The sequence below is a fragment of the Sesamum indicum genome, linkage group LG2 (genome assembly GCF_026168435.1).
Source record: "Sesamum indicum cultivar Baizhima isolate 11 linkage group LG2, ASM2616843v1, whole genome shotgun sequence".
Classification (NCBI taxonomy): Eukaryota; Viridiplantae; Streptophyta; class Magnoliopsida; order Lamiales; family Pedaliaceae; genus Sesamum; species Sesamum indicum.
The window spans coordinates 16,570,747-16,584,514 of record NC_142658.1 but is presented as its reverse complement, the minus strand read 5'-3'; the positions used below and the strand labels follow the sequence as shown (position 1 = coordinate 16,584,514).

The 13,768-nt window shown below is 36.6% G+C and overlaps 2 protein-coding genes across 4 annotated transcripts; one reads left to right on the top strand and one right to left on the bottom strand.

Annotated features, from left to right (window-relative positions):
- Positions 1-355: 355 nt before the first annotated feature.
- Positions 356-11,370, top strand: LOC105155951 (Peptidase M20/M25/M40 family protein). Of its 3 annotated transcripts, none has more exons than XM_011071941.3 (11): positions 356-801; positions 1,430-1,674; positions 1,783-1,891; positions 2,831-2,969; positions 3,060-3,117; positions 3,202-3,219; positions 3,349-3,471; positions 3,707-3,860; positions 3,957-3,990; positions 7,341-7,480; positions 10,956-11,370. In XM_011071941.3, the coding sequence occupies exons 1-10, from the start codon at positions 472-474 to the stop codon at positions 7,442-7,444; spliced, it is 1,314 nt and encodes a 437-aa protein (XP_011070243.1). In that variant the 5' UTR covers positions 356-471; the 3' UTR covers positions 7,445-7,480; positions 10,956-11,370. The 3 variants fall into 3 exon arrangements, with proteins under 3 accessions (XP_011070243.1, XP_088733583.1, XP_011070242.1); XM_088877457.1 differs by having other exon boundaries at positions 10,947-11,370; XM_011071940.3 differs by lacking the exon at positions 10,956-11,370 and having other exon boundaries at positions 7,341-7,615.
- LOC105155953 (uncharacterized) lies at positions 8,159-13,561 on the bottom strand. The gene is made up of 9 exons (XM_011071942.3): positions 13,075-13,561; positions 10,972-11,123; positions 10,612-10,707; positions 10,461-10,523; positions 9,681-9,749; positions 9,498-9,600; positions 9,338-9,409; positions 8,605-8,693; positions 8,159-8,510 (listed from the first exon to the last, which is right to left on the bottom strand). Exons 1-9 carry the CDS (start codon positions 13,385-13,387, stop codon positions 8,358-8,360), a joined length of 1,110 nt encoding a protein of 369 aa, XP_011070244.2. The 5' UTR covers positions 13,388-13,561; the 3' UTR covers positions 8,159-8,357.
- Between the last annotated feature and the right edge of the window lie 207 nt (positions 13,562-13,768).

The following is a 13,768-nucleotide window of genomic DNA, read 5'->3' as shown; positions in this document are numbered from 1 at the left end:
GCTTGGATTGTGCTGCATTGTCTTTCTTGAATTTGGATAGTTTTTTTATCTTTGTTCGTTGAAATCATTATGCTAGTAACCCCTACATTATCTATTCAAATCGAGACAAGTTTCTAAGTTTCATAGATTATCTTTCTGAACCCGGACTGGTTTATAAGTTTCATTCATTAAAGTCAATCATATCGTACTTAATCACTTAATGACAAAAAATACAATTTAATATTAATCAATTATTTAAATTACCATTTTTATGAATGTCAACGTTTCTTTTTTGCAAGTTGATTTCTCCTCCATCAAGTCTATCCCAATTGACTGTAATTTTGTTAAGTATATTAAGGAGATTTAAGGCACACATGTTGATACTTTATACAGTCGAAAAGGGGCATTGCACCTTCCGTCTAACGAATAATTGACATTCGCCTTAACCCAACTACAGAACACTTGAGCAAAAGCAGTATCTTTCGTTCGAAAATGGCTGCCGCAGGTGTAAAACAAGCTCTAGGAGACCTAAACAAGGACGCTTTCGTGACCCTTTTGTCGAAGCTGATCGGTGAATCGAAGTACGTGCAGAACAACCCGCCAGACCTCATTCCGGAGGAGGACCGGATCGTCAGGCACGTCCTTGACGTCCTCCGCCCCTTAAGCACCGCCACTGGCGGTGGACCGCTTGTCATCAACCATGTGGCCTACAAGCCCAACAGGGGAAATCTCATTGTCGAGTACCCTGGAACCCAGCCCGGCAAAATTTTGTCATTCGTTGGCATGCACATGGATGTGGTCACTGCCATCCCTTCTGAATGGGTATATTTTTTATTAGCGTCCAATTTGTAATCCAGATCTTGGCTCACTGGCGAATTAAGTTCTCGATTGATATTTGTCCAATCTGTGAAAACTTCATTTGCGTTGAGATTTTGGTGCAAAACGTGATTGTATGTGTGTTGTTGGTAACTTTGTTTTGTTTATTATAGTACTACTTTGAACAGTTGGTAACTTATGTTGCAGTTGGACTCGTTTTCAGTTTTCCCTTTAGTGATGTCGATTTCAGTCTTAGACTAAGAAAGTTGGGAATTTAGTTATTCTGGGCTGGAATAGTTGCCTGCTGTTACTCCAAAATGTTAACTGAAAATTGGTGCAACTACAATGATACATTCTCAAGACTGTAATCTTGGCGTTGGTATATAATTGTTAATGCTGCTGGCGTTCTATCTATGCTGTATTATGTCATTACTGGTAAATTTTTTTAAAACAATTTATGTGGAATGTATTAACTTTTGGCTTATTAAGAACCTCGCAGATTCCATGTGAATAATAAGAGTGGACTAAGCTACAAACAGTAGGAAGTTTCTGTATTCAGCTGTACAAATTTATGAATGGATTGCAATTTCCTATGAGATTTGCTATAAGCTTTCTTTATCAAATGCATCTGCAGGATTTTGACCCTTTTTCTTTGAGCATCGATGGAGACAAACTTAGAGGGCGTGGAACTACTGATTGTTTGGGACACGTTGCTCTTGTAGCTGAACTAATGAGGAGGCTGGGGGAGACAAAGCCTCAACTGAAGTCAACTGTTGTTGCTGTCTTTATTGCCAGTGAAGAAAATTCATCTATCCCTGGAGTAGGGGTTGATGCATTAGTGAAGGACAAATTGCTTGACAAATTAAAGCAAGGACCTCTGTATGTATATTGCACCTTTAGTAACCAATTTAACTGGGAAGCTGAGTGGATTTACTAGTATTTTGAACAGTTTCTGATATGATCAGTGGCCTTTGGCTCTCCCTGCAGGTTTTGGATTGATACAGCAGATAAACAGCCTTGCATTGGCACCGGTGGTATGATACCATGGAAGCTTCATGTTTCTGGAAAGCTTTTTCATAGTGGTCTAGCCCACAAGGTACTTCCTTTTACTTCTACAGTGTAAAGTCATCATTGATGGGAAAAAGAATCTAGGTACAATTTTTCTTAGTGAATGTGGTTCTACTTTTTGGTATTAATTCCATTCCTTCTGTTACTTTTAATATATTTAGTTGCAAAGTATCAGTTTGTTGGAATTTGTTCTTCTTTTGATTTTAAATTCTCAAAAATCTAATATATATTCTAGAAAGTTCACCACTATCCTCTAAAGTGGTTTCTATAAAAGCAGACCTTTTTGGTTTTTCTGAATTAGGAATTAGTTTATTTGCTCACAGGAATGGAAATATTAAAATTTGGCTGATTTTCTAACTGTATAGTTAATCTTTCAAATTCTTTTCCTTGCGATACTTTCCAATGCAAGTTTCCTGGTGATGTACTTATGCCAAAGGGTGGTAGAGACATAATGAGTTGTAGTTGTATTTTCTTAGCGGGTTTCTTCAAATTAAGTCTCGTAGATGGAAAGCATTGTGAGAAGGATGGCTGTCAGTGTTGTGTTATATGGCACACTCCATGCATTACAAAGAGTTCCAGAAATTGGGCTGTGAAAGAAGTGCCAGAGCATATTTTTCAAAAAATTATCTGTGGTAATATAGGTCAATTTCAAGGTTGAAATAGATAACAAAAGCAATTTATGTCTGGCATGTAGCTGCTCATTGCAATGCCATAACTAAAGCATGAGAGCTTAGTCTATGGTTACGGTATTACTAGTTGAAAGCATAGTCATGACTTGATCAAGCAGAGGACATTTTTTTAGCAAAAAGAATGGTGTTAAATGGTTTTATCTTTGCTTGGATAAAGCAGCAAATTGGTGGACTCCGTAGATTTCATTGGGTCATACACTGCATGTAATACAATATAGATAATTCTGTTGATGCATCTTTGCGTTATTTAGCTAATATTTATTATGAAATATCTATAGGCTATCAATCCCTTGGAGCTAGCTATGGAAGCTCTTAAAGAGATCCAGTCACGGTTTTACCGAGACTTTCCACCCCATCAAAATGAAAAAGTTTATGGATTTGCAACACCCTCAACTATGAAACCAACCCAGTGGAGTTGTAAGTTCCTTAACTTGAGACTGCAAATTGGTATTTGGTGATTGTTTGCTGTATTGTGTCTCTTTCCTAAACTATCACAAATATTGACAGATCCAGGAGGTGGCATCAATCAAATTCCAGCCGAATGTACAGTTTGTGGAGATGTTAGGTTTGGTTTTGTTTCAGAATTATTGTCTAAGTTTCCTTGTTATCTTGATTCTTGACTTCTAATGTGTCATATTTACTGTTGCAGGTTGACTCCATTTTATAGGTACCTTAAAGGAGTTTGAGTAATTCATACTGTCATCTTGATTGTGCCAATATATTTATCCTGTTGTTTTCTAAAAGTAACAGCTTCTTCAAAGAGTTCTACTGAATGCCTCTAAATACTATCATCCAGTGTAACTGATGTAATGAAGAAGCTCCAGGAATATGTTGAAGACTTGAATGCCAACATAGAAAAGTTGGACATACGAGGACCTGTTTCAAAGTATGTCCTACCAGATGAGGACCTCAGGGGAAGGTGCATTTTTCTTTTCGCCAATTCAAAAGGCGCGACCCTTTTTTTTCATGATTTTGTATGTATAGGAAGGTCATACAGGATTCCATTTGCTAGGACTATATGGTTCAAAATACAAGGTAATAGAATTTAGAAAAAAAGAAAAGAAAAGAAAGTAATAGAAAAGAAAAGCTAAGCTTTTGCTTCTTTTATAAGCTATTTGATTAGTTGGTAACTCCTTTTTTCTTTCACTCCTCAGATTGACTATTAGTTTTGATGAAGCAATGTCTGGAGTGGCTTGCAATCTTGATTCACGTGGCTTCCATGTGTTATGTAAAGCTACAGAAGAGGTGGTTGGCCATGTAAAACCCTATTCTATTACCGGTAGCTTGCCGCTCATACGGGAATTGCAGGTGCAAATCTTCTCTTACATGTTTACATGTTTATGCTTGGCTTACTATAAATTCAATATAATCACATATTCCCATTATACTTTTGACATACTGTAGGAAGAGGGTTTTGATGTGCAAACTTCTGGCTACGGTATGGTGCACTTCCTACTCCATGCATTCAGTTTGCTCTATTGTGATTTTCTACAGCTGCTTACCTATGTAGCAAATTTGGCTTCAACATTCTTCACTGCATATTATAATCAATCATGTTCGTGCATGCATTTTTTGCAAGATGACCTCACTAAGATGACCTGGCCAAAAGCTATAACTATCTTGTCACACCTGGTACTGACTAGGCGATGAGCACTCTAGAAATATGAATTAATGGACTGCTCGTAAAAAGGCATTCGAGAATGATCTAAATATTCTACTAGTGCTGAAATGTAATCAAAGGAAGGATTTATGATTAGCAATTTCTTACAGCAAAGATGATTGAAAAACTTAGGACACACCAAGGGAGAAATACATCCCTTCAGTAGCTCCTGTGGTTTACCAAGGATAGTATAATTGGGGTAAGCCAGCTTTCTTTGTTTTCCGATTGATAGAGTCAGTGAAAAAAAGGAAAGTTCTCTCTTTTTGCATGATCCTTGAGTGGAGAACTTATAGCAATCCTCTGGGCACGAGGATCAAATTCAAAGGTAAAGCAGTTCTCTCTTGGTAGAGTTTTAGGCGGCAAGAGATTAATAGGGCTTGTGGGAGCCGAGCACAACAAATCAAAGCCAAAGACGGATTTTAAGGCTCTCATATGGATTCTCCGGCCCCAGCGCTGAAATGTGGATGGAAGAAACCTTCACACTCCGTGACTCCGGCAAAGCTAGGAGATTCATCTTCTTCTTGAAATAGTCAGTGGCAGGTTTAGCTCTGCGCTTTCAAAGTCAGAAGGTTCTCCTGCCCTGCCTGAAGACTGCAGAGGAAATTGGCCTGCTTCTAGTTCTAAAATCAGGATCCATTAGAGAAGATATAGTTATTAGATTGGTCTAGACATCAGTAACTGGCTCAACTAGATTCATAAGACAATAATAATCTAAATGAAATGTTGTGTGGCTCTCAGAAATGGAGGGAAAGAATTGTTCCAACGTTCACTCATGATAGGAATCTGAAACCAAGTACAAGCATAATTTTCCACATCAATTAGCTCAGTGTTAACACGTGATATGCGTTCTCGAATGACTGCTGAACCATCTACTTGTGCTGAAATAGAATTAAAGGAAGGATATATACCTGGATGGGAATACTTAAAAAAAGTGTGATGAGATATTTCCCAGATCAAACATATTTGGAAAACCCACAAATAACCATTTAATTAATTCAATTGAATGATTTCACTGAAAGAGACTCTTAATTAGCCATTACATCATGTACACGACGCATGTCACATACCACACTGAACAGGACGTTAATTGCATTTAAAGTTTGTTTTGTTTCTGAAAGATGATGAAATCATACTCTGCAGAAATTAGTCAAAGTAACAACATTTGGCCTCTATTCTGCTGCATTGACCTCTTTTATCATAGAAATGTCAAGCCAATTTTAATGCCAGTTGGTATCTAGTTTCAAATAACATCACTGTCTGATGTATCTTTGGAGACGTTTGGAACCTAGATATTGATAACATGGGAATTCTGGTATGGTGCCTTCTATCCTATTCCTCTCTTTCTAAATTATGGGCACTTTGCCCCCCGAACTACATAAAAGAATGAGATTGCCCTTTCCATCTTTTGAGCGCATACTGCATAACTTTGTCCCGTCGATTATCCAAAATTCACTTGATCATAGATTTCGTGAAGATTGTCATAATTTATCAGTTTTCCCCCCAAGTCCAAAATAAAGAGAAGAAAATGAAAAAAAAACAAAAAAAAAAAAGACCCTATCCTCCTACCTGATTCCCACCAACCTATGTTAATATTTGAGATTGTTATTGAATTTGATTAATTACATGAAACTAATTTATTGAAAATTCATTGGAATGCATAATAAGTTCAAACTATTAATCGTTGATATTTAGGAAACATTCTTTTCTTTTACAATTCCTTAATTCTCACATTTTACGATATAATAATAATAATTTATTACTAAAAAGCAATATTTTGTTAATTACATATTTTCATCAACATGTTATTCTCACAACTATTTGGAGAAGTAATTGTATTTGGTACTTTAGTCAATGTTGTTTCTAGCTCTTATCTGTCTTAAAGAGCAAATTTGGTAAACCAAAGGGATTAGAGAGGGAAAAGTGATGCAATGAAACATGGAGGGCGCTGAATTTCAATTATAGCTTGAGTGCATAAAATGATATTCCCTTTAATTGTTTCTGCTCAATTACTGCACTAGAACCTAACAGATATGCACCAGTTCAAATCACTGAAGAATGGAGGAGGTAGGAAGACCTTTATCGTTGCCTGTGTCAGCATCCAAACCATAGAAGATTTGGTGAGGATAAAAGTTATAATATTATGACAATAGATATGTTCACATTGGTTTACAGAAAAACTGAATAATACAGCAAAGGAAGCCAACATATACCAGAAGTTCTTTATTGAGATGGGTGATGTTCATTCAAATCAAAACCAGGATCTAATTTTGATGTTCCATAGTTTTACAGTGAAAAGAGGTCAAGAGGGTAAAAAAAATGATTTCACCATAGATTTTTGACTTGGGCTTCTTTTGAGTAAAAAATATGGTGAGGTAGCTGTAAGCTCATTTAATTTCACTACTCCGTGTTACTGGAGTGCGAGGACAGAGAAGAATAAGAGAATTCAAGAAGGAAATATGAAACTTTGAATAGATAGACATGAAGCCAATATTATGTTTTTGGTTCTTTTTCTGGCTTGAAATACTCCAAATCCAGAAATAGCGTGGTAAACAATGACAATGGATTGTGAACAGATACTAGAATTGGAAATGTGACTGCTTGATGACTTGCATGAAAGACGGTCAGAGATTGAAGACTAAATATTTTGCTGCAGTACTTTGACCTCCATCTCGTTTAATCTTCAAAGATTGTGAATAATTTGTTTGCTTCCTTTAGTTCCTGTTTTGTGCCAGCTGTGGAGATAATTATGCTTTAAATTGGTCATGACGAATTTGAAGAGAATGTCATCTGCATTATAGAGACCTTTTGCTAGTACCAGTAACTTAAGAAAGAAATGGGAATCTTGTGCAAGGAAATTGATACCCAGCTCAAAGTGGTTGAAGCTTAGGCGCATTTAGGAATAGAATAGCCCAATGAGAATAATTGATTCTGACACCACTTTTCTCTGATTATCTTCTCATTTATTTTCTGCATTTTTGTTTCTGTTACAACTGAAGAATCACTTATATATTTATTTATCAGAGAATAAGCATATATTTTTCTGGATAGGCCTTCAATGTGAAGTACATGTATGCCAGAGTTGTTCTTATGTGTATTTAACTCTCTCTCTCTCTGGAAAAAACATGCAGGCCTAATGGCTACATACCATGCCAAGAATGAGTATTGCCTTCTCTCTGACATGTGCCAAGGCTATGGGGTCTTTGTTAGTATCATCTCACAGTTAGAAGATTGAATCGAGATGTTCATGGACATGTTGAATGCTTAAAAGGTTACATTATGATATCTTTCTCTGATGATTATTCAACGTGGCAGTTATCAGTAATGTTTAATTCGGCTGTCTATTTTGCTATCTGAAATTATTTCGTTTCTCTTTGCCTAATTATAACAATTTCATTCCATTCCATTGATAGTTCTACGAATCTGCAGCATGTTTTCTATTTTGTGACTTCCTATAGATGCAAAATTGATTGCTATTAGTTGGTCATATCGTAATTCCAATTATATGGAATGCAAGGAAAAAATTCTCAATCATTAATTTGGAGGTATGAAGACAAATATTTGACCTTTACACTACATCTCATCTAAAATTTCATAATGTTAGCTGTTAATTGAAAAAGTAATTCCTAGTTTACAACTAAATAATCATAGTATGAAGTATCTATTTTCGGATTATCTTTTTGCATTTATAATTTCCTAGTTTCAACATCAATTATTGATGCCTAACAGACTGTACATCCATGCAACAAATCCAATGTACCATTAACAACCAAATATTTATAATGCATAAATTCTCACATCAATATAGCGTTAGACAGACACATGATTAATTGACAAGAACCAAAAATTTCAACATTTCAAGGACTCTGTTTATGGATTTAGGTTCTCAACTCCACTCTTGGAAACTTCATCTACCCAATAAAAATTGCTAAATAATGAAATCCCAGAGTGAATTCAAGTAGTTTTTCTCATTTCTCATGTACAAATAAGCAAGAAACTATCCGCATACTTTATTTTTCGTAGTTACAATAGATACAATTTGTGTACACTTGGTATACCTCTACTAGCTAGTGTATCTGTTTAACACACTATAAGTCATCATCTGATTCATGCAAATCCATAACTAACCCCTGATCGAACAGCTGATCTTACGATCTCCTTGAAACTTTCCCTTCTACTTTAAGCTTCTGAACTCGCTGCCTCAGTCTCCTTTGATGGTCATGTATCTTCCAAAGACCATGCCCCAGAATCACAGCAGAGTATATGCCATGTGTTATAATAGGTGCAAGAATGTTGTTCGTCTGTCACACATACAAGCACCAAACTAGGTTATGCAATCTATTGTTACTAGTTGGGTGTAGTGAGAAGGTAATGTGTTTAATCAACTTAAATTACCTGAATCCATTCGAATCCAAGATAAAGTGCCAAAAGTGCTTCTAGGAGAGGGGAGTATATCTTTTTCATTTGCCTCCTTTCGTACCAGGCTGCATAAAATCGTAAAGGTTGTGAGGAATGGAAGAACATACTTATATACGAGTAGAGACTGAGAGCATTCAAATTAACCCAAATGATGGCATACAGATTGTTAGGTATGTAAAACTCTCAAGAACAGTAAATTCCTGGAGATCATTTAACATGCTTATCTTTTTATTAAAGATGAGGTATAAATTACAAGACAAATGGTTCTAAGGTACTGATATGTCAGAAAGGGAATCTATCATCAGAATAATTCAATCTTTCAGAACTTACAGAAATTCCGGATAACCTACAAAAGTACAATGAGGTGACCAATTGGCCATGATCACTTCAGATAGTAAAAACAATAAAAGCTGAGCCTACTCTTTATTTTAATTTTCACGTTTCACTTTTTGCTTTCTTTATTATTTAAAACGAAAAAATTGTGTCGTTTCACCTATTCTCGACAATAATATACTACTTTTCTTTCTTACCTTTAACCATCAATCTCAAACCCAAAACAAATACCAGTCAATAATTAACTAACGAGACCTAGAGAAAGTAATAGAATAGCTAATTATTATTCTTACACCAAAATATCATCTTCAATCTAATAATGCTATTCTACACACATCCACCGAACACATTTCATTTTTAGGGTAGGGTATTTCACCTGCGAAGAGCTTTTTTAGATCTTCACGACCCGAGCGCGACCTTAGTACTGGTGCAACTACATAAGTAGGGTCTGCGAGCAAAAGAAGAAGTCAAAGGTTCAGAAAATACGTTGATAAGGACAAGCATGCGAAACATTTTGGAGAAACTTATAAACAGACCTTTAGGAGAGGCAGCCATGTAATAAAGTGAACCAGTAAGAGCAGCTGTGACAACAGCAGCAAAAGCTTGTGCAAATGGGACAAATGGAGGCAGCACACCAGCCTGTATCATGAAAAATGTTCAGAAAATGCGAATCAACTCTTACTTTCATAGCATCGAGCAACCCAAGTTAGCTAGTTTACCAGTGATGCCATTCCTCGAGCATCAGAAACCAAATCGCCACTCCTTAAAAATATTTCTGCCAATGCTCCCTGCAAAGAAACAAAAAAAAGACTACATTCTTTTCATACATTCATACACAGGGAAAGCATGTCTGCTTTTAGAATGTTGCGTGCAGGCAAGCTTGAGTACTTGACCAGATTTTATATGGCTGTTTAGATGCTGAAGGAGAAGCTACTCATGGACCCAAGAACCAAAAACTATAAATACTCATGGAGGCAAATACTCATTGATGAGGGTGCAAAGTATTTAAAATTTAATTTTTTACTAAGCTTTTATTAGATGTATTTCTTGGAAATTTTTTATAAATGATGATAAGGTTTTTCAGTAAATGATAATATAATAATCCTGAAATAAGTAGTAGAAAGACAAAATTAAGAGAAAAGGATAATATGGTGGAGGTGAGATAAAAGAAAATTATCAAAGAGAAATAAATTAAATTTAGCAGTTTTGGCACTTGGAGAGAGCGGAAACCTGAAATGGAGTGAAGAAGGAAAGAAACCAAAAAAAAAAAAAAACAAAACTACTGCCACACCATGCTACCAGACTCCCGTCCAATGATTAAAAGAGTATAATTTATCAAGTTCAGCCATGAGCATTTGATAGAAGTTATGACAGCCAAATTATGATGACTATGAATGAAAACAAGCCATGCTCTTATGTATTGTATGACCGACACAAACTACTCTTGGAATAACTTCTATTTGGTCATTCATGAATTTGTATAGACTAATGAAGTAGACCTGAACAGCAGCATGGTAAAATAGCTCCTCCCCGACAGAGCTTGCTGCAACCATGAGAATAAACTGCAAGAAAACCGTAAAGAAGAATTTATTTCTCTCTTTAACATAATCAAGAGAAGCAAGTAAATAGTTTTCGAGTCAAAAGTTTTACCTGCCATGGTGACATTCCATAAAAAAAGCTCCGCAGCTCTTCATCCTCGACATCCCTAATAGCACGTGCATGAGGAGATAGCTTCACAACTTCATCCTGTATCATGAGAATTTACTCCCATAATCACTCAATTGTGTATAGGAGTTCCAAAAATTATGCATTTGGTTGCCTCATCAATTACCAGCTGTCATTTATATTATAATTCTAATTTTGATTAATTGTGGTCAAACTTTAGGTTTTTGAATTGGTTTATTTGACCGTGATTAATCGTATTAGTTTATCGCGATTTTTTAGCCCTACTCATTTACAATGTTGGGAATAACTAAGTTTTATAGTGCTCTCAGATAAAGCTGGCCATACATCTAGTATAAAGAGAAGGGCCATAATTGGCGGTGCTGCATATCCCAATCCTTCAACGATGGCATCCAATGATAAATCAAATCCTCCACTGCAATCAATTCCGGAAATGGAGCATATGAATCTTCCCGCTAGAGCCATTGCACCATATATTCCTAAAGTTCAAAAAGCAGGTGAAAAGTTGCATCAGAAATTGGAAATATATTCTCTACAATGTCGATGATTGTCAGCGTCTTGTACTCCAGAAAAAATGTAGGGCGTAGAAAATGGCTTTTCTAGACACTGAAGAAGCTGCCAAAGTAAAGGAGCTGATGTAGAACAGATGACTAGAAGAACTAAACCAATATAAACTAAACTATATAATCTATGAAATATTTTTCCAATTCTTCAAATTTAGAATAACTTGATGTCTTGACCATGATAATAAGTCATAGAGAAAGAGATCAAAACAAGGTGATGATCATGGATGTGGTCCTTCTACTTTTCTGCCATGTGTTGCCCTATTGAAGTTTGGACATGCAAGATGAATCGCAGCATCTGGGTAAAAATTTAAGCTCCTAAAAAATATTGATATCTGAAAGTGAGTTTAGGCAAAGCAAATAAGCAATGTTCCCATTTGATAACTGACACAAAATGGCCTAATAACTAAGTTTCTGAGAGCTCTATGGTACACATCAGCAAGTGCATAATCAACATCTTGGATAAATTTGTTTAGCATCCATCATTTACAGTCAGGGGTCTATTAAGTTGGAGGATTTATTCATTTAGTCGTTTGGCAGTAGAATTGAGTGAGGAGTCAAGTAAACATCCTTTTTTGCGCCTGAAAAGGCTTGGATCCGTACTCTGTGACAAGAATTTTTTGGAGAGGACAACTCTAATGATTAAATCACATCATATCTTTTCAAGTTCCTTCTTGGGTTCCTTGATTTCAAGGAATTATGTTCCAGCAGCTCAATTTTTTGCCCTTTTGGCACCATTGCTTGTTGATTTCTGTACTCAATGTACTACAATCATTGAAATGGCCCGACTAATCCAAAGATACACCTTACTAATTTAATATTGTAAAGAATATTTCCTTCAACTTTGCAAACATGTAAACATAATCTGACTCTCCCTCCCCCCCCCCCCCCAACCCCAATGCCTCCCAAACAATGAGTCTTTGGGCCCCATTTCAATAGGCTTCTCACAAACATAAGAAGACACAACACAAGATTAATAGAACAAGGAAACATGATGAGAATACAAAGGAGTTTGAGAGGTGAATGAGGTAAATTTTTTCCCCCCTTAAACAGCCACTTTCCTCTAGCTGTATGATCCCAACCGAGCAAAACTTTTACAGGCACAGGAACGTTAAACAGGGTACCAAACCAGTTGAATATTAAACAGGTTACCAAAACTAGTTGAACATTAAACAGGTTAACAAACTAGTTTGCACAAGAGAAAAGCATTTCTCTACCAATCTAAACTCCATTGATTTAACAGCAGTAACATGGCCCTCCAAAATCAGAGTTTTTTAACAACTTTTCCAGTTTGGGCTCCTGAATATTCTGCTACAAATCACAGCTGCATATGGCTACACAACTAAGGTGCACTTTGGTCCTCGTTCAAGAAGTAGACATAAGAAACCTTAGTGCTTTTTATATTTCAGATTCATGTGCTCTTTCTTCAAACAACCATTGCCTTTAACTTCCCTTCAACAAGGAGCACCCCAACACTTCAAGAATACTACCAGTTGCAAATTCGGGGATTCCCATTACTTCAGGAACTGTGGTCCAATCAACTCATTTTATGCTCCTATTGAACTCCCCATCCTATATCTATAACAAGAGATCAACAAACTGAAAACACATCTAAAGGTTCTCCCACGTTTATCATCAACTCTTCAAGTAGTTAACTGCCTCAATACTCAGGTAATATTTGATCTGCTTAGATGGAAAGAGTTGTCATGTTCACCGCTCATAATTATACAGCAACTAGAGAAAAGAAGAAGAAGAAGAAGAATTTAAAGTCTTCAACTAATTCTTAAGCGATCCATCTAAAAGTATACACAAATCCAAAAGAGGCCAAGTCAAAAAGACCAATAAAGTTCAAAAAATGGAGACTAACCAATTCCATAACCGAGTCTGACAATAGCTCCAATCTTTTCCCATACAGGAAAATCAGCAGTATCATTGAAGCTCTGATTGAATGTGGTGACCTCCATAGCTGAAGCCCTGTACCCTCCTCCACCACTATCTCTCTCCCCACTCTCCACCACTTCTCCACCTCCACCACTCCTCTCCGCCCTCACCAACCCGTAGCTCTTCTTCGTTCTCGTCTTCACCGGCACAACAAGTTGACCACTTAAACCACCCAGACGACTCCAAAACCACGGCGCCGAGAGCGGTTTCGGCGCCACCGAGACTAACGACAGCTCCATCGTGCTAAGACCGACACTCCGAATATCGAAATCAGCTTGGAGACAGCAGTACTGCAGTATGGTGAAGATTGAGATCGAGCATGGCAATGGCTGTGGTGGAATGAAGATTTTTGGGATTGATTGACAGATGAGGTCCGTTGGTTCTCTTTATAGCACTATACTTTGTAGTTTCGTGTGGCGCCACATCAAAGTCAACATGTACTTAAGGAAATGGGACTTGTGTTGATGACAGGAATATCTGGAGGACCAATCACATTTTTCTCTACCTAGATAATGCTTTGAACATTGGACTGTGTATAATTTTATTTGTCTCTAACCGAATCAAATCGAATCGAATCTAAATTAAAATTAAAATTTTAATTCATACTGAATATCGAACTA

Bases quoted from the DNA above. Each gene is read 5' to 3' on its own strand.
- LOC105155951 (XM_011071941.3), top strand. From the start codon at position 472: ATGGCTGCCGCAGGTGTAAAACAAGCTCTAGGAGACCTAAACAAGGAC. The intron at 802-1,429 runs GTATATTTTTTA...ATGCATCTGCAG, and splicing joins CTGCCATCCCTTCTGAATGG to GATTTTGACCCTTTTTCTTT. The intron at 1,675-1,782 runs GTATGTATATTG...CTCTCCCTGCAG, and splicing joins AAATTAAAGCAAGGACCTCT to GTTTTGGATTGATACAGCAG.
- LOC105155953 (XM_011071942.3), bottom strand. From the start codon at position 13,387: ATGGAGCTGTCGTTAGTCTCGGTGGCGCCGAAACCGCTCTCGGCGCCG. The intron at 9,750-10,460 runs GTCTACTTCATT...GTTTCTTTGCAG, and splicing joins TTTACCATGCTGCTGTTCAG to GGAGCATTGGCAGAAATATT. The intron at 8,694-9,337 runs GTGAAATACCCT...GATTTTATGCAG, and splicing joins TCTAAAAAAGCTCTTCGCAG to CCTGGTACGAAAGGAGGCAA.